The 20474-nt window shown below is 42.1% G+C and overlaps 1 protein-coding gene and 1 long non-coding RNA gene across 4 annotated transcripts in view; one reads left to right on the top strand and one right to left on the bottom strand.

The window, feature by feature from the left end:
- The window catches only part of Serpinb9 (serpin family B member 9), a 29607-nt gene extending 9705 nt beyond the window's left edge, over positions 1-19902 (top strand). The window contains 7 exon segments of one of the 2 annotated variants that reach the window (NM_001007732.1): positions 7988-8148; positions 9928-10105; positions 11197-11334; positions 13559-13676; positions 14638-14780; positions 16940-17095; positions 18504-19419. In NM_001007732.1, coding sequence (NP_001007733.1) covers positions 9938-10105; positions 11197-11334; positions 13559-13676; positions 14638-14780; positions 16940-17095; positions 18504-18905 — 1125 coding nt within the window. In that variant the 5' untranslated portion in view covers positions 7988-8148; positions 9928-9937 and the 3' untranslated portion in view covers positions 18906-19419. 2 annotated transcript variants of the gene reach the window in all.
- LOC108348552 (uncharacterized) lies at positions 4617-9704 on the bottom strand. 2 transcript variants are annotated; one of them, XR_015641259.1, is made up of 3 exons: positions 8653-9704; positions 5116-5237; positions 4617-4808 (listed from the first exon to the last, which is right to left on the bottom strand). It is a non-coding gene; the product is annotated as an uncharacterized LOC108348552 (long non-coding RNA). The 2 variants fall into 2 exon arrangements; XR_015641258.1 differs by lacking the exon at positions 8653-9704 and adding an exon at positions 8018-8106.
- Positions 19903-20474: the final 572 nt, after the last annotated feature.

Here is a 20474-nt window from a genome sequence, read left to right as displayed (position 1 = left end):
GATAATGCAGAGGTGCTTTCCAAAGGCTGTGATGAAGCCCTTGAACAGTTGAGCTAGGGAGGTGTGCAGAATGACCAGAGACAGGTGAACAGAATAGCATTTGGTGACATCACCTCTCCTCCACTTGAGAATTTGTAAGTGAACTATTCTTAATATAAATGTAGCAGTAAATTAATCCAGTAGCTGTATTTCTTCACCTTATGTTAATCTCCAATAACCACATGGAGAAAAATACTTATTTAAAATTACACCTCAATAGCTGAGCATTTAAATGGTCTAATAGCCTTCTATGCTAATTCAGCTACCTCCAAGCCCCATCCCACAATACTCACATTTTATTGTTGATTGGGCGCTGAGCTTCAGGTGTGTTTCCATGATCTCTCTCTGAACCCCTTTCTCATGACTCCAAATCCTCCATCCTCCTTGATGATCTGAATCTCCCTCTTTCCCCTTTCTCCTTCCTCTGGTTGCTGAAAGTCCCACCATATTCTATGTTTTGCCTGGAATTGGGTGATTAGTGTTTATTGACAAGGCAGAGAATAAATGGTAAGAGTTGTTTACACAAACATGAGACAGGATATTCTTGGTATAAGCATTACAATGCCATGTCTGGATTGAAGCAAGATATGAGAGCAGAGAAATAAGCATTTGAATAACACAGGGTAAATTTTACAGTGTTTGAAAACATTTTGCCTATAGGAACTAACTTCTGAGCAAACCAGCGACATCTTGCATGGTGGTTGGTTCTCTTCTCCATCAAGCGATCTACAGATTCAATGCAATCCCCATCAACATTCCAACCCAATTCTTCATAGAGTTAGATAGAACAATTTGCAAATTCATCTGGAATAACAAAATCCCAGGATAGCTAAAAGTATTCTCAACAATAAAAGGACTTCCGGGGGAATCACTATCCCTGAACTCAAGGAGTATTACAGAGTAATAGTGATAAAACCTGTATGGTATTGGTATAGAGACAGACAGATAGACCAGTGGAATAGAATTGAAGACCCAGAAATGAACCCATACACTTATGGTCACTTGATTTTTGACAAAGAAGCCAAAACCATCCAATGGAAAAAGAAAGCATTTTCAGCAAATGGTGCTGGTTCAACTGCAGGTCAGCATGTAGAAGAATGCAGCTTGATCCATACTTATCGCCCTGTACAAAGCTTAAGTCCAAGTGGATCAAGGACCTCCACATCAAACCAGATACACTCAAACTAATAAAGTGGGGAAGCATCTCGAACACATGGGCACTGGAGAAAATTTCCTGAACAAAACACCAATGGCTTATGCTCTAAGATCAAGAATCAACAAATGGGACCTCATAAAACTGCAAAGCTTCTGCAAAGGACACTGTTGTTAGGACAAAACAGCAAACAACAGATTGGGAAAAGATCTTTACCAATTCTCCAACTGATAGAGGGCTTATATCCAAAATATACAAAGAACTCACGAAGTTAGACTGCAGGGAGACAAATAACCCTATTAAAAATGGGGTTCAGAGCTAAAGAAAGAATTCACAGCTGAGGAATGCCGAATGGCTGAGAAACACCTAAAGAAATGGTCAACATCTTTAGTCATAAGGGAAATGCAAATCAAAACAACCCTGAGATTTCACCTCACACCAGTGAGAATGGCTAAGTTCAAAATCTCAGGTGACAGCAGATGCTGGCAAGGATGTGGAAAAAGAAAAACACTTCTCCATTGTTGGTGGGATTGCAGACTGGTATAACCATTCTGGAAATCAGTCTGGAGGTTCCTCAGAAAATTGGACATTGAACTACCTGAGGACCCAGTTATACCTCTCTTGGGCATATACCCAAGAGATGCCCCAACATACAACAAAGACACCTGCTCCACTATGTTCATAGCAGCCTTATTTATAATAGCCAGAAGCTGGAAAGAACCCAGGTGCCCTTCAACAGAGGAATGGATACAGAAAATGTGGTACATCGACACAATGGAATATTACTCAGCTATCAAAAACAATGACTTCATGAAATTCATAGGCAAATGGATGGATCTGGAAAATATCATCCTGAGTGAGATAACCGAATCACAGAAAAACACACATGGTATGCACTCGTTGATCAGTGGATATTAGCCCAAATGCTTGAATTACCCTAGATGCATAGAACACATGAAACTCAAGACGGATGATCAAAATGCGAATGTGTCACTCCTTCTTTAAAATGAGAACAAGAATACCCTTGGCAGGAAATAAGGAGGCAAAGTTTAGAACAGAGGCTGAAGGAACGCCCATTCAGAGCCTGCCCCACATGTGGCCCATACATATACAGCCACCAAACTAGATAAGATGGATGAAGCAAAGAAGTGCAGGCTGACAGGAGCCGGATGTAGATCGCTCCTGAGAGACACAGCCAGAATACAGCAAATACAGAGGCGAATGCCAGCAGCAAACCACTGAACTGAGAATAGGATCCCCGTTGAAGGAATCAGAGAAAGAACTGGAAGAGCTTGAAGGGGCTCGAGACCCCATATGAACAACAATGCCAAGCAACCAGAGCTGTGTTGCTGGATTGTGTGATTTATATTCTCATCATCACAAATTTATGGTTTATCAGATTTTAGGAGCAGTTCTAATAACAACCAGTTTAACCAGTTTTAGCTTAAAAACTGAACGGGGTGTGGGGGGGGGCAGTGAGATACCGCAGAACGTTTGATCTCTGACCATGACCATGGAAGAAGTTTAAGAAGCTGAAGTAGGTGCGTTATGCCTTTAAGGTCAACTTAGGCTTCAAGGTGACATCCTGTCTCAAACCAAGAAAGTGTCGCTCAGGAAAGTTCTTACCAGAGTGACCAAAGACAAGCAGTTATAAGCAAATGTCTCTAACACCTGGTTTCCTGACAGTAACTTGACGTGTTCTAATCTTGGGCTCCACTTGTATTCCTTTTATGGAATTTGTTCAGACAAAGGCCTATTACACCCTGAGGCTAGGGTGTTGGAACCAAGTGAAGAACGGTTTCCAGCCTGCCTGACAAAGAACAAGGATACTCTAAAGGGACTTTTGTTCTTCATTTGGCTAAAATCTACTTAAACAGCAGTCCTCAGAGAATTTTCATTTACCTAGGAGCACCATGCCGATGAATACAAACTCCCAGAGCCTTCCTGAGGAAAAGTGTCTTCCATAGAGCGATTTCTGATTTCTCTGACCACCTTGCAGGACAGAGTTGAGTCAGACAGCAATGGGACAATGATAGGCAGGACCACATCATGACTACTTAGTTTCATCAACTCAAGTCTTTTGCTTTCTGTAATCTCATGTCAGGAATCCCACTGATGCACTTGGAAAAACACTGAATAATTGGTACCTCTCCCCTATGTGGCTACATTGACTAAACCTCCTTTGTCATGTTTCACTATGAATTTGCCTCTTGAAATTTGCTTTTTTTTTTTCTTTCTCGGAGCTGGGGACTGAACCCAGGGCCTTGTGCTTGCTAGGCAAGCGCTCTACCACTGAGCTAAATTCCCAATCCCGAAATTTGCCTTTTTAAGAACAGGTGGCCAAGCAGGGCTTGTTAGGGCTGCCAGCACAAAGGTCCTGACCCTAACAGTTGGTTGATATAATTGTTGTTATTCCTTTGCATGTTTGTGATAGCGTCTCCCTTTGTAGTCCAGGCTGTCTGGTATTTGATATGTAGACTAGACTGGTTGGCTCTGTGTACAGGTCCTTATCCAAGGGGATCTGCTAGGCTCTGGCTCTGGTCAGAGGGGCCAAAAAATTGCAACTCTCCAGGAAGGAGGAGGAGCCATAGTAAGTCAGGTTGCCAGGCCTCTTCCAAGGCCACTGCAGTGGGCATCTAGGAACCAAGGTCAGGGACACGCAATGCAGGAAGTGAAAGCTTCAGGAGAAAATTCTCTATAAGACAGACAGTCTCAATCTTTGGTGAAATAACTCTTGCACTTTATTCGTTCTGGATAGGGAAACACACACACACACACACACACACACACACACACATACACACACAGAGATGCTTTTTATTGGCTTGCTCTGAAATGTTAGGGATGCCTCATCTGCATGAGAAGGGGATTTTGGTAGTGCTCCTACGTGACTAATTGGTACAGTCCTCTCTAAGGGGTGTCATGGTCATGGGTTCCATGGCAAGAGCATGGTCAGGAGTAGATTTAAATGCCTACCATTCTCAGTTATGAGAATTACCACAGTTTCTAAACCCAAAATATCTTACTAAGTTTTCTGTCTGGCGATATGGTTCACTACCCCACAATATGCTTGGCTTTTTCTCTTCATTCTAGCATTGCAAATGTGTATACCACCATATCCAGCTGTGAGTGATCTATTTGTTCACCATACTGAAAGTCTCTGATGATTACCCCTGTTGGGGATGCATGCTTCACAGACTGATGAACAAAGTCTTCATAGCTCATCCCTCACTTGAAGTTCATTAAACTCTCTTGTATTATTTCTCACATAACATTTTTTTTCAGGTACTTTCTCTCTAGCCACCAAAGTAGGAACACTTTCCAGCCTAGGCTACCTTCCTGCCACTGTGCAGTCAACATTCTGATTCCAGGACAGGAGGGGGTGAGAGGAGACTGGGGGTTGAAAAATGTAGGGAGTCATGGACAAATAAAACATATTTATTCAGTGTGGGTGAAGGCTATCAGGCTGGCAGCCTACAGCAGGGACCCAGGCACATGATGATGCACACAGTCCACACACAGGAACACATGAGCCTAGAAACTCCAGTGTTAAGTCACAGCAATGTACGGATAGAGACCTATAGGCAGGCTGGGGAAGGAAGACTCAGGCTCCCACCTAGAAGGAAAAAAGAAAAGTAGGTTAGGACATGCCATTTTCTGAACAGAATTCCAAAAATTAAAAAAAAAAAAGAATTCCAAAAATTTCACCTCTAAGGTGAGAGCATCTTCAGTCCCTAAACCGAGTGAACTCCAAGACACAGTAAACCAATCAACTCTCGGATGATTTCATCTCATTAGAGGGGCTTAAATGTGAACTATGGAGGCATGAAAGGAAGTATTCTTAATGCAGGTTCTAGGAAGAGGCAGACCAGGGCTAGAAGGAACTTTCCATGAATCATGTCTCACAGAGATGACAGAATTACCTGACATGTCTTTGGAGGTCTTAGAATTTGCCATAGAGATGAAAAGGTAACCCGAGAGCACAGTTAAGAAATCTGTGTTATGCAATTCTTTGGCAAGATGATGATGATGATGATGATGATCCCTCAAATAGAAATAGGAAATAATTTGAGTAGGCACTCTTATAGAAAAATTTATAAAGGGCCAGTGAGCACATGATTGACATTATTACTCATCAGGAAAAACTCAAAATCATAATGAGTAACCACATCACACCCATTGGCTAAAATAAAAAAAGAAAAACCATGCCCAGGAAGAAACTGAAACTCATAACTTGCTGGCGAGAATATATAATTTTACAGAAGCCTTCAAACTCTCTAGGTATTTCTTCAAACTGTGAAGTGCAGAGCTGTCACATGACCCAGAAATTCCTCGGTCTGTACCTGGGTAACTCCAAGAAAGTACAATGTCTATACACAAATTTATACATACATGTTCATAGTGAAATTAATACTACATAAAAGATGGAAACAATCTAATGCTGACCAATTGAATAAAATCTTATTTTAGATAATATTATTACTCACATATTTAACCAGGCAAAGAAACAAATGTCTGACGAATATTGTCTTGAGAAAGCAAAGAAAGACCAAAATTGTTATGGAGATTCAGGAAAGGAATGAAGTCCTTTGCCCCTGAAAGGAATGAAGTCCTTCGCCCCTGGGTCTGATTGCCAGCCCAGTTAACAGTTTCTGTGAAGGTTGCTGACATGCACGCAATACTCATTTTCTGCTTGGGTATTTCAAAGAACTCTAAAGCTACAATCGTGCTTACAGCCCAAGGGGGCATGGTCATTCTCCTTTTCCAGATGGAAACATGCAGTTTCCTAACGAGAAACTATCTGTAGTCCAAGAAATGTCTTGGCAGCTTTCTAACCCATGCTTTATCATGCCTGATTATAATTCCTACGCAAGGTACACCTAAAGCCACATTTATTTAGGAAAAACAAGGAAGAGAGCTCGGCATAGGGAGCAGCACCTATAGCCCTCTGGGATAGAAGCCCCAAGTAGAAAAGACATAGAAAATGCTGACTCCAAAAAATTCTCCAGGTGTGAGAAGAATAAGAGCCCATGCCATCAAGTAGGAAGTACACCGAATATGAATGATCATAGCTTACTTAAGGGAGACAAAGTCCAAGGAGAAGAGAAATTGCTATGGGATCTGTGCTCTATAGAGTGAGTGCTATTTTAAAGGGCAAGCCCATGTTGTATCAGACTACATCCAGAAAACCAAACTGGGGGGTGGATGAGTAGAAAGAAGGCTGGAACATTCTGGCTAAGAAGAAAAAATAACTTGGTTTATTGTTAGAAGATGAAGAGGAAGGTGGCAGGGAAGACTCTGGATAGAGCAGGGGTGAAGAAGCAGAAGCAGAGCAGAAAGGAGAGACATTTTGTCAGAAGATATGAGGGCAAGGAGGAAGACATCAGTGGGCCAGCTGCTTCAGTGATGGGACTAAGGGGGGGAGTAGCCCCAAGAACAAAAGTTATGACAAGAGATGGTCAGACTGGCTGTTGGTCAAAGGAGAGGAAATGGTAGTAGCCTAAAGGGACAGGAGGCTGGAGAACCAAGGGTGACCGAGAAGGAAATGCTGCACATAAGGAAGCCATTCATTTCCTCAAGCAAGATGAGTAAGAAAGCCATGAGCTAAACATCCTTCAGCTGATGTCACTCCCTGCTGGGTTAGGGGTTAGAGGACAAGTGGTATAAGCAACCTTTTTTGGAAAGAAGGAGTTGAATAGAGAAGATGAGCAGTCTGGAGAAGCCAAAGTGCACCCCAGCAAGCTTCAGGGAGGAAGAGATTGGAGAAAGGCTGCTCATTCATAAGCCCCAAGGAGAGAGAGCACGTGGAGCAGAAAGCTTTCTAAACTGAGTACGCCACAGAGTTTGAAACTGAGTGAACTCTCAGGCTTAGCAAAATGAAACCTGAACATTGTCAAAGAGAATTAGATGTGTGATCCTGTAGACAGGATGAGCCTTTCCTGTGCCTGAGAAGTCTTGCTAATGTTCCTGTTTCCCACCAAGGCTTCCTTCCATGAGAAGTTCTGCTTATGTGTCTTGGCCTCATATAGTTTCATTCTTTGTAGTTTTAAAAGCTTGTCCTTAAGTAACTAGACAAACAAATACTGCATTTCTAGTAACTACAAAGGAGAATGAGGGTTTCTCAGCATCTTTGTAAGATCAGCATCTGAGAACCACTAAAGTCACACATGTAGCTACTGCTGAGACACTGAAGCCATGCTCTCTTCACAGCTCTGCATGCGTAGGTGTGTCTCATCTTCTGTTTCCCTACTTTCCTTCCTTGATGTATTACTGTCTTTAAGTATATTTGTGTTTGCTTCTTAATAAATCTAACTCCATTTCATACTGTCTCTTCCTGAAATTCCTTTCTGTGGCAAAGTCAAGATTGGTGGTTTCACTTGAGTTGAGATTTCTAAACATAATCCAACCCCTGCAGATGGCATTGTGTGGCAAGTCTGTTGCCTGTGCCTCAGTCATTGCCACCTTGAACACTTGAGGCTGAGCCTCAGAAACACTAGGTTAGTAAAAGACCACACACAGGACCGCGTACTCTGTTTAAAGGAAATGCTTATGACTGGTTAAAAGAGACAGAAAATGGATTAGTATTTGCCTGGGAAGGAGGCTAAATGTGTAGAAATGGATTTAGATACTGGGCACCCACCCCACCCACCACCCGCCATCCCACCGGCCCTGAGTGCTTTTAAAATTCCACATTCTCCCTTGGCACACAGCAAAAACTCCTGTTACTTTCACTTTCTCTAAGAGCCCAGTTTTTCCCCAGCCCCCACTCATCCTCTTACTGCAGTAGTGGCTAGAGCCGCAGGCAGCCCGTTTCCCCGCCCTTACCGAGGGTGCTAAACTAGAAGTCCCCGCCCTGTATTGTATGAATACAGGGCCAGCAAAGCCTCGCAGGCAACTCTGCTAGGCTACTGGGAGCATCAAGGCTGCAAATGCTGGATTGAGAAACCACAACTGTGGTAAGTGTAGGTACTTGGCTCGGGCTGGTGCTGTGGGACCCACAGAGGTCAGGTTTACCAGGCATAAGCTGAGTCCAGGAGGGAAAACAAAGACTGCAGAGTTAGGGAAAGAGACAGCTGGGAGGTGGTGTCTGATGAGCTTTTCAAATGGTGACTCTTCTAGGCATTCCAGCTGGCCAATAACAGCGAGGCTCGAGGCTCGTCCAAAGGCTGGTATTCTAAGCAGTGTTGGTTCCTCCTCAGCCAGGCCTAGGGACCACAGGCAGCCTCTCTACTGGCCTCTTATCACGTGTCCTCTCAGTCCCTACCACCTAGACAATTTGAAGGCCCCTGCCTTCTCCCTGTGGATCTTGCAAAGTAATCGTTCTCTTACTTCCGAGCCTTTTAAATATCTGGGGCTCTAGTCTAAATTTGAGAACTGCTTGCTCATTCCCATTTATAAAAACAATTCACCCCATGATGACAGTAAGCCTCCTTTATCTTATTATGCTTCTCGGGGCTTACTGTTAGGATGCCAGACATCTCCCTTACCTTCACAGAGCTCCAGAATTTGAAGGATGGTGGACAGCAATCAGTAAGAGAAAGATTCCATTTAGGAGTATAAGACCATCTGGGGTGGGACAGCTGCTCTAGGATAGGACAGCAGAGGCCCTGAGGCTGTTCTGTTCCAATGAAGGCAGGAATGGTGAGAAGTTTGAACTCAGTGACAGGGATGGGTTAGGTGAGTCTCTAGGTGGAATAAACAGTACTTCAAGGACTCAGAAGCAACTTTAAAGTGACATAAGAATGGGCAGGAATGCAGGGGGCGGGGCCAGCTGGGTCAGATGTGTCCCACCTTTCCTCCAGAGCCCAGAGAGACTTAAGGAGAGGAGCCAGAGGATCTAATTACATTCTCAGGATGCTTTCCCTCAGTCTGCAGAGTGGGTGGAAGCATGGGTTGGAGTGTGCAGAGGCCCTGAGGCTTTTAATTTGCATTTTAGCACAATAGGAAGCACTCTGGAGCATACTTCCTGGGTTCAAATGTCAAATGACGGTGAGAGCACATCTGTGGGATGCACAGTGGCTCAGAACTGGTTAAAGGTGTCAGGAGCCGTCACTTAGTATGGGTCAAGCTGCCCTTTCACCTGGAAGGTGAGGCATGCACAGGAGAAAAGCAGCCAGGGTGCCTGCGAGTATTGCAAGGTCCTCTGAGCCTTCACTGCCTGGGACTGATCCCGCTGTACAGTAGTGGTACAGTAATGCCAGCTTGTCTTTGGGTCTCATCCAGCACCTCAGTGTCTTTTCTGTAACACCTTGCAAATGGGGAGGGTACTGTCTAATTCCTCGTGGATAACACAGAAAGATTCTTTACAGGCAGAGTCCAGAATTCAGAGTTGCTGAGTCAGGCAAGAGGACCCAGATGGCTCCTGGGTGTTTCGCTCCTTGCTTCCTCTTCTTTCTCTTATCCCCAACTCTGCATTCTTCAGAAGAGAGGAGCTGGTCTGTATGGAAGGGGACTGGATACCACCTCTCTCTGCTGTGTTTTTTGTTTGTATTCCTGGTGATTTTTCTTCTACCTGTGCAGATGAGAAATAGGCTAGTTTGGTCTGCCGCCTTGACCACACATAGCTAATAGCCTTAAAATTGGAGGGGCTGTGATCTAGAATGCACTTTTTGAAATTTGATTTAAACTACCTATGACCTTTGAAATGACAACCAGAAATAAGAGTTCCAGATTTCCCTGCCTCAGAACAAGGACCTTCAGCTCTGTGTTGAGTTCCGTATCTCCCTTCCCTCCAGACTCTGCATCATGAATACTCTGTCTGAAGCAAATGGCACCTTTGCCATCCATCTTTTGAAGATGCTATGTCAAAGCAACCCTTCAGAAAATGTATGTTACTCTCCTGTGAGCATCTCCTCTGCTCTAGCTATGGTCCTCTTGGGGGCAAAGGGACAGACCCAAGTCCAGATATCTCAGGTAAGTTCTCTGTCATAAGCACAACCATGTCACATGCATAAGAACTGCTGAGGAGGGACAGTAGGAATATACACACACTGTTTCATAAACAGGGGTTAAAGAGAATGGAAGAGAGTCTACTCGTAAGACTTCTTTAAGGGCAACGAGAGTTCTGAGTAATACTTTGGGGGAAACTTTCAGTACTTTGCCTAGAATTCATTTATGTAATTTATGTAATTGCATGTTATACCTGGTAGCACAGGCCTTCAATTAAAGCTACTAAGAGACTGAAATAGGATAATTCCAAGTCCAAGACTGGCCTGGGCAAGTGAGTTTCAAACAAAGATTTAAAAAATAAAAGCTGGAGGGAGGGTCTTAGGGTTATAACTTAGGTACAGTCTCGAGTACTGCAATGGGAGAAAATAAAAAGTTGTTGAATTATTTGAAAGAGAGTTTGCTGGGATCTCTCTTATTTTTAGAGTAACAAGTTTTCTAACTATTTGCTGGCAAGGAAGACGGAAGGATGATTCCTTTTCTTAACTTTGTCCAATATACCTTGCTTCAGCTAAAATAATCGAAGGGGACAAATGCATGGAGCTATTCCATGTCCTAATTGAACATTGGCAGTGGGAAGTCATCACTGTTGCTCTGTGGTTTGCCAGGACTTTCTTTCTCATGAAGGTCCTTTCAGGTGTAAGTGCTCATTCTCATCATTTCCAAACACAGTCCTTGAGGACATGAAGACAAATATAGAGAAGTGGCTTCCTCCTCGTTAGTCCTCATGGTCTTTTCTAGGTTTAGGTTCATTAATAAACACTTATACAGAGCTTATGTATATGTATAGCGTGTGTGTGTGTACATGCCCTTGGGTACCTCTTTTTTTGTGGGGGGTAGGAGTCAGTGCTGGGTGTCTTACTCTCATCTCTTCCTCCCAGTGCCGGGATGACCTCCATCCACCACTTCTATGGTGGGCCCATCTTCTATGTTTAGTGAGACTTCAATTCAGATCCTCATGTCCTTTACTTTTTGATTCATTTCTTGACTTTGAAAATCCCTTCTAAAGCAAAATGTTTCATCGCTGAACTCATAATGTTTCATCTTTTCCTTTCCAGGCACTTGGTTTGAACAAAGAGAAAGACCTCCATCAGGGCTTCCAGTTGCTTCTCAGTAACCTGAACAAGCCAGAGAGAAAATACTCCCTTAGAGTGGCCAACAGGCTCTTTGCAGACAAAACTTGTGAACTCCTCCCAGTAAGTTGTATCAGTAGAATAATAGCAATTGCATGCCAGGGAGTTGTTGCTGTGATCCTAAGGGAAGAACCCTAGAGAGTTAGGGAGCATTACAGATCAAGTTCTACTCAGTGTGAGGGTACAAATCTATACCTTAATTTAAATGGCCTAAACAGGAGGTTGACATGTTCTAGGCCAGCGTATGCTACATAATGAGACTCACCAAAATAACCTCCCCAAAGTTCACAATTCAATAATGATACCTTAAAATACTTTAAAATTGACTACTTGTAATTTTTAGTTACTCATGTCTGGATATTCTCACTAGCAAAGTTCCAGTACTTAAAAATGTTGGTCATTTAAAGTGATATCTACACTCACTTTAGTTTATTTTTTTCAAATTTTATGTATTTACATTTCAAATGTTATCCCCTTTCCAAGTTTCCCCTCTGGAACTCCCATCTCCCCTCCCCTCCCCCTGCTTCTATGAGGGTACTTCCCCTCCCACTCACTCCCACCTCACTGCCTTGGCATTCCCCTCTACTGGGGAATTGAGCCTTCACAGGAACAAGGGCCTCTCCTATTGATACCAGACAATGTTATCCTCTGCTATATATGCAGCTGGAGTCATGGAGTCCCTCCATGTGTACTCTTTGGTTGGTGGAGCTCTGGGGGATCCGGTTGGTTAATGTCATTGTTTTTCCTATGGGGTTGCAAACCCCTTCAGCTCTTTCAGTCCCTTCTGTAACTCCTCTATTAGGGTCTGAATAACCAAAAATTCAGGATAGCCAAAACTATTCTCAACAATAAAAGAACTTCTGGGGGAATCACCATCCCTAACCTCTAGTTGTATTACAGAGCAATCCCAATAAAAACTGTATGGTACTGGTACAGAGACAGGCAAGTAAATCAGTGGAATAGAACTGAAGACCCAGAAATGAACCCACACACCTATGGTCACTTGATCTTTAACAAAGGAGCTAAAACCATCCAGTGGAAAAAAAGACAGCATTTTCAACAAATGGTGCTGGTTCAACTGGAGGTCAGCATGTGGAAGAATGCAAATCGATCCATTCTTATCTCCTTGTACAAAGCTCAAGTCCAAGTGGATCAAGGACCTTCACATAAAAGTAGATACACTGAAACTGATAGAAGAGAAAGTGGGGAAGAGCCTTGAACACAAGGGAACAGGGGAAATTTTTTCTGAACAGAACACCAATATCTCATGCTCTAAGATCAACAATTGACAAATGGGACCTCATAAAATTGCCAAGCTTCTGTAAGGCAAAGGACACTATCAGTAGGACAAAATGGCAACTAACAGACTGGGAAAAGATCTTTACCAATCCTACATCTGATAGAGGGCTAATATCTTATATATGAGAAGAACTCAAAAAGTTAGACTTCAAAGAACCAAATAACCCTTTTAAAAATATTCTTCTATTGTTGGTGGGATTACAACCACTCTAGAAATGAGTCTGGAGGTTCCTCAGAAAATTGGACATAGTATTACCTGAGGATCCAGCTATCCCGCTCCTGGGCATATACTCAAAAGATGCTCCAACATATAACAAGGACACATGCTCTACTATATTCATAGCAGCCTTATTTATAATAGCCAGATGCCCCTCAACAGAAGAATGGATACAGAAAATGTGGTACATTTACACAATGGAGTACTACTCAGCTATTAAAAACAATGACTTTATGAAATTCACAGGCAAATGGATGGAACTAGAAAATATCATCGTGAGGGAGGTAACCCAGTAACAAAAACAACACATGGTATGCACTCACCGAGAAGCTTGGAATACCCAAGATTCAATTCACAGACCATAGGAACCTCAAGAAGAAGGAAGTCTAAAATGTGGATGCTTCAGTTCTTAGAAGGGGGAACAAAATACTTACAGCAGGTAGAGGGTGGGAGGGACTTGGGAGAAAGAAAGGAGGAGGAAGGGGGAAAAGGGGGCAGAATCATGTATGGGAGGAGACAGGGATACATACAGAGGGTCAGGAATTTGAACAGGTGTGTAGCAATGGGGATAGGGAACTGGGGTATCCATCAGCAAGTCCCAGATTCCAGGAAGTGTCCAAGAAAGGGAGGGAGAACCTGGTTTTTGCTTTTTGGGTTTTTTGTTTGTTTGTTTGTTTTGTTTTTTTTTAATGCTGTAGTATTCAGTAGGTTGGAACCTTTGCTGAAATCTTATTTTGCAATATTATCTCCCTGAATATTTTCTCTCCAAAGACCTATAAGGAGTCCTGTCTTCGATTCTATAATTCAGAGATGGAGCAGCTCTCCTTTGCCGAAGCTGCAGAGGAGTCAAGGAAACACATAAACACGTGGGTCTCCAAACAGACTGAAGGTCAGAATTCCAAATTATTCCACACCCCATTGTTCTTGTCCTTCCCATCCACTCCTCTTTCTTCCTTCTCTACCCTTTCTCTTAATTCCGTCTCTCCCCACCACAGACAGATCTCACAGTTATTTCAGGGTCAAAGTCATTCAGACTATCTAGGCCATATGGCATAAAGTAGAGCTACATGGATTCATGGAGGTTCTACTCAGACACTTAGATTTGAAATACAGAGTTGTTGCTGTATTTCTCTAGAACAGGGGAGGGGCTGCTGTAAATGTGATGAGAATTCCTGAGCCTGGTTTCCAGTCTAACAGTTTATATTAGGAGACATGGGTGTTCTACAGTGATCACAGGTCACATGCCTTGAACAGTGCTGCTTCTGTCTCAGACCTTTATGTCTGGTAGCACACAATTGTGTTGACCACCCTAGAGAACTTCTGTTCATTACTTACTTTTTTCTGGGAAATGTCACAGAAAAGAGGCATGTCCTTTGTTTGGTTCCAGAACCAATTAAGATGGTAACCAACAGTAGGAGGGTAACCATGGTTCTCTCCTACCCCTCCCACATTCCCTGCCCATTTTGTTCTCCATCTGGAAATCTCTTTTTCTGATTTTCCTAAACCTGCTTTCCTCGAGGGACCTATAGATCTTTTACCATCCTCACCTTGATGATGTTCCTCCAGTGTGCAAAGCCTCAAGTCAAACATGGGCATTAGTGTTTTTTTTTTTTTAATATGTTTATCGGGGTTGGGGATTTAGCTCAGTGGTAGAGCGCTTGCCTAGCGAGCGCAAGGCCCTGGGTTCGGTCCCCAGCTCCGGAAAAAAAAAAAGAAAAGAAAAGAAATATGTTTATCCAAAGTCAGCAAATCTGAAAACATGATGCCTAGATCTGCCCAGATGTCTTACCAGTTTATGTCTCACAATACATACAAAGGTAACCTGAATGAAGTCTCTGCTTTCCCAATAGGCAAAATTCCTGAGCTGTTGTCAGGTGGTTCAGTTGATTCAGAGACCAGGCTGGTTCTCGTCAATGCCTTATATTTCAAAGGAAGGTGGCATCAACCATTTAACAAAGAATACACAGTGGATATGCCCTTTAAAATAAACAAGGTAAGAAAGAGCACCCAGAATTCAAAGGACAATTTCCTTATATTTCAAACAGTTTCACAAAGAATGCACAGTTGAAATATCTTTTAAAGTAGATAATGTAAGGAACAGCATCTACAAGTACATGCCAGTGAGATGAGGAAATTGCATGGAAAGCTTTAATCGTGAACGTGTAGCTCATGGCTTAGCAGTAGACTGCATATCCTGTGTGGGGTGCTGGCCTTGACCCTCAAACCAGTAAGAAAGAAAACAGGAAAACACAAAAGGCCTTTGAGATTTATGTTTCTGAATGAAAGGATAAACTCTACAGAAAAATGGTGGGAATAAGGAGTATTTGCTGCATGTGTGAGTTTGCATTGTGTTGGTGGCTCACATCGATTTTGATCATTTCTCATAAAACCTTTGTTTCTATCTCATTCTAGAAACTACATTTTCCTTTGAGTTCCAGGAATCAAAACCTTAGTTGCTAAGGTAGCATAAAACATAAATAGAGCATGAGTCAGAGTAGAAAGGAGTGTATAAACATTTACATAATAAATAATGATTTAATTAATGTAAGCATTTTAAATTACTGGTCAGTTTATCATTATTAAGTAGTAATTATAGCTTTCTAATATTGAAAAGAGTGCTTCAGATCTCAGTCCGAATTAGAATATAACTTGAATTAAAGTAGATATTAGAATAGTTTAATCAATACCTATAAAATATAATTTAATGCATTTAGGAGCACATGGATATTAGTTTCCATTCTCTTTTTATTTATAGTACTCTGAAAACTTTTGTAAATGAATGAGTTTTTAATTTTATTTGGGAATTTAATCTTGATTATGAATGGTCGGTAGCAAGGTTTTATGTTCATTATACCACTGTAATTAAAAATTTTCACACATGATTGAAAACTTTAAAAGTTTGCAAAATACTGATTGACAGGTAGAACTGAACCTGCTGGAATAAAGGACAAAAGGACACATGAGGTTTATCCATAACTTTTAATGGATTGACAATAATTTTCTGCCTTGTGATGGCTTATCAGACTGTTACTGCATCACATAGAAACATGTCCATGTGGTTCCCATCTTGGAGTAATTTAACTTAGGATTTCACTTCCCTTTGATGGGCTATCAGGATGTGGTTCTAGAGGTTTCATTTGCAGTCCACTGGTCCAGTCATTCCAGGTTGTGGTGGTACAGCATAGCATGGTAGAAATGCTTGGTGAAGCTTGTTCACCTCATGATACTCAGGAAGCAAAAGAAAGACCTAGAGTGCCTTTCAGGAGAACTCCCTTTCAAACATTTAACTTTCTTCCATTAATCACTATCTCCTAAAAGTTTGGCAAGCTCTTGCTAGTGGCAATCTGGGGACAAAGGCTTTGAAACACGAGCCTTTGTGGAATATTTAAACCCAACTCTAGGGTTTTAGAATATTAATATGTGAATGCTAGGTTTCTTTTTCTAGATGGCACAATTGACTTTCTGCAGTTAGCGCCTGTCCTGATTATTTTTGTTTTTTATTTTTCTTTTTTGTTATTGGTGGTGGTGGTGGTGGTGGTGGTGGTGGTGGTGGTGGTGGTGGTGTGTGTGTGTGTGTGTGTGTGTGTGTGTGTGTGTTTACTTGACATAAACTTAAAAAGGAACGACTCTAAATCAAGAAATTGACTCCATAAGATTCTTCTAGAGGCAAATCTGTTCTCAGTTAATGTTCTCAATTAATGGTTGCTGGAGGAGGGCCCAGCATGCTATGGGTGGTGCCAATCTTGGGCAGGTAGTCCTGAGTTATATAAGAAAGCATGCTGAGAAAACCATCCGGGAGATTCCAGTAACATTCCTTCGCCTTCCTTGCTTTAGCCTAGCTTCACCTCTGAATTTAACCAGTGATGGATGTAGCCTGAGAGTTGTAATATGAAATAAATCCTTTATTCCACAAGTTGCTTTTTAGCATGGTGATTTATCACATAGAATATAGTCGAACAGTCCCATATCTGCTGACATTCAGTATTTTTTAGTGAAATCAGAAAAAGGAGGGGTGACATTGTCTAAACAGGAATATTATTTACATTGCGAGTGCTGAAAATTTCATTGTAAGCCCTGAAATTAACTGCAGCTCATTTGGAAACTTTTACCACTCTCCATAATATGCTTTATGTTATGTATTTCTCTGTTCAGAATGAGAAACGACTAGTGCAGATGATGTGTTGTGAGGACACATATAACCTTGCCCATGTGAAGGAGGTGCAGGCGCAAGTGCTCATGATGCCATATGAAGGAATGGAGCTGAGCTTCGTGGTCCTGCTCCCAGATAATGACGGGGACCTCAGCAAGGTGAGCCAGAAGAGACTATAGCATTCATTACTCTAAATGTCTTTGAGAAGAACCCAGTGTCCCTGGTGTCCTTTGTCATTAGAACAGAACTAAATGTTCAAGGTAAAATGATTTTACCTTTGCTAATACCAGTTGTGTGTGATGGCACTGAACTTTGGACTCAGAGCTGTGTCCAAGACTCCCTTTGTAGGCTTGTGCCCTTACCAATGACAATTTCCTCACCAGAATGGGCACTGGGTACCTGATAGGATGATTCATATGGTATACTTAGCACCAGTGCTTGGAAAAAATCCTCCTCCTCCATAAGTAGAATCCACATCATGTTGTCTGTCAGCATTTTATTCATTATCTGAGAACATATGCAGAATTGTTGCACTTTGACCTAACTAAAAGGAAAAGGAGGGATGCAGCTGGGTAGAGCAGAGTCAGGCAGATCATTATAACAGTTCTTGGTCTTCCTTGCAGCAGGATTTCCCACAGTATGTGAGCCATCCACTGAATGGTGGGAAGTAGAGTATGCATGACCTAAGGGGTCTGTGTATGCAGACCAGCTCCACAGTTCTAAGCATCTAGCTCTCTAATTGTGGCATTGTTCTCTAGAGTATTACTAGATTTTCATCACTGACAGAATGTCTGACAGGAATAACCCAGGGCAGGAAGGATTTATATAGGCTCACAGTTTCAGAGCATTCATTTCAAGTTACCTGTTCCATCACTGGATGGTATGGTGGCAGCTGCATGTGGCAGGGAACACAGATCATTCAGTTAACAGGAAGCATAGAAAGGAGAAAGGACACATAGGATCAAAGAGGAGCTTCCAAGAAACACCTCCAGCAAATATGGCTGTCATCCATCTAGACCCTCCTCATGTCTAAAATTTTCACTGCCTCCCTAAATGTTGTCTCAAGCCTCAAAACAAGGGTCTGCTGTGAGCCTTTGGGTGAAATTTCACATTCAAGCCATAAGAGCTCACAAAACACAAGAATTCCACCCTGAATTGACTTCCCTTCTGGTGTAGCTCACAGGAGTTATTTCTTTCAGATCTTTTATTTTTATTTTAGTAGCTGTGATTCACTATCTTTGAAACAAAGTCTAGTTCAAGAAAACCAAAGCAAACACAACCTAAACCATTATCACTTGGACATGGACACCCGCCAGCATAAAAGATGTCTCCGAAGTGATTTCAGAGAGGACAGCCAGGTCTTTCTATCCCTGGGCTGATTGTTGGCTGTGACCATCAGGGAAGACACATACAAGTTAGCAGGACAGTGGGATGTCACACTGCCTGTTCATGGGAATAAACAGTGTGCCTTGAATAGTGTTAGAGGGTACTGTGAATAGGAGTGCTCTCGGGCTCCGAGGAAGACTTCAATGGTAAATCTGAAATTCTTGAATTCTTCTTTGTCAGGTGGAAAGCAATCTCACTTTTGAGAAGTTAACAGCCTGGACCAACCCAGACTTTATGAAGAACACTAATGTTGAGGTTTTCCTTCCAAAATTTAAACTGCAAGAGGATTATGACATGGAGTCTGTGTTTCAGCGCTTGGGAATAGTGGATGTCTTCCAAGAGGCCAAGGCTGACTTATCAGCAATGTCTCCAGAGAGAAACCTGTGTGTGTCCAAGATTGTTCACAAGAGCGTAGTGGAGGTCAATGAGGAAGGCACAGAGGCTGCAGCAGCCTCCGCTGTCATAGAATACTGCTGTGCTGCTTTTGTCCCAACATTCTGTGCTGACCACCCCTTCCTTTTCTTCATCAAGCACAACAAAACCAAAAGCATTCTGTTCTGTGGCAGGTTCTCATCTCCATAAAGACACATTTACTACATGGGGAGAGTCCTCTCTTCAGTATCTCCACCACTCCAAAGCTCTGTCAGGATGGGCAAGTAGGGGGAAACCATGTTCCAAGATGAGGATACTTTCTTCCTGCCAGCCTGATCTTATGATGCCTGCATTCAGCTCTCCCTATCCTGAATGCATTTGTGCCCTTTTGCAGGTTATGTCTAATGATGCCATATAGCCTTTGCTATGCCGCTGATACTCATAACTTATAGCCAATAACTTACAGCCTGGTAGAACTGAATCAATGTGTAAGAATGCTGGAGAGAAGGACAGATACTAGGAAAAGTTGCTGATCTTGCAAAGGACACAGGGACATTTCCCACCACCCACATGGCTGCTTACAACCTCTGGAAATTCCAGTTTCCACCCATGTCTTGATGCCTTTATTTGGCTACTACTGGCCCCAGCATCCTGTATAAGCATGTAACATCACTCAAAGTTATGCAGAAACAAGTAAATTTTAAAAAAATAAATAAAAATTTAAGAAGTGGTCATAAGTTTCATTAATGGTTGGATAATATCTGCTATTGTGGCTCATTCCTCTAACCATTATTCTTGTGTAAAGAATCAACAATTTATGGGTAAAATCAGGCCACGATCTTATCTTTATCCCCTTTCAAACACACTGTAACCATTACTCAGTGACTCTCCATTCTTCCTCCCTCTGGTTGTCTAACCACCAATCTTCTCTTTATCTATGTAGATTTACCTATTAGGGACGTTTTATACACATTGCTTCTTTGCTTTCTTGATAATGTTCTTTGATGCACACAGATTGCTCTTTTCAGTGACGTTCTCCTTATTTAATACTGTTCTGATCATGTGTATCCATGCCACAGCTAAGAATCTCACCACTAAAATCAAGTACAGAAATAACTGCTCCTATGTTTTCCTCCAAGACTTTCATGGATTGTGGCTTATATATCTACGTCATTGTTCCAATTTGAATTAAATTACATATACAGTATGGTGTAGGAGCCTGATGTGATTCCTTTATTTATGAACATCCAGTTGTCCCAATACTTGTAATTGTTTTGAATCATGAAGTAATGACCAACGAATAGGGGAAGCAATGCTTCAACTAGTGGGGTAGGGCAGAAGTTACTCAATACGCATATTGAACACTGTTACAAGAGTGAAAGAAAAATATCAGGAATAAGCAGGAAATGAAGAAGGAGAGATTAAATTGTTCTGTAATCAGGGCCCTCAGAGAAGACTCAGTGGGCGAAGATGCTTGCTGCCATGCCTGACAACTTGAGTTCTATGTCTGGAACTCCCATGGTGAAAGAAGAAAACTTACTCTAGCAAGTTGTTCTCTGACCTCACCATGAACACCATACACAAATAAACAAGCATTCCTGTAAATCAGAAAATGATTATACAGTAAGTTAATAATCAGAAAAAATACACATAAAAAAACCAATTTCCTGTCTGGAAGTTAATCTTTCTAGGGAAAGCCAGGAAGTAGAGTAATAGAGGCCCGTGAGAGTGATAAAGTTAAGACAGGATGTACTCTCATACGTCAGTATGTATCCTGCA

The sequence above is a fragment of the Rattus norvegicus genome, chromosome 17, assembly GCF_021556685.1.
Source record: "Rattus norvegicus strain SHRSP/BbbUtx chromosome 17, alternate assembly SHRSP_T2T, whole genome shotgun sequence".
NCBI lineage: Eukaryota > Metazoa > Chordata > Mammalia > Rodentia > Muridae > Rattus > Rattus norvegicus.
Note: the sequence above shows the minus strand (reverse complement) of the source record. Positions and strands in the feature narration are given on the sequence as shown.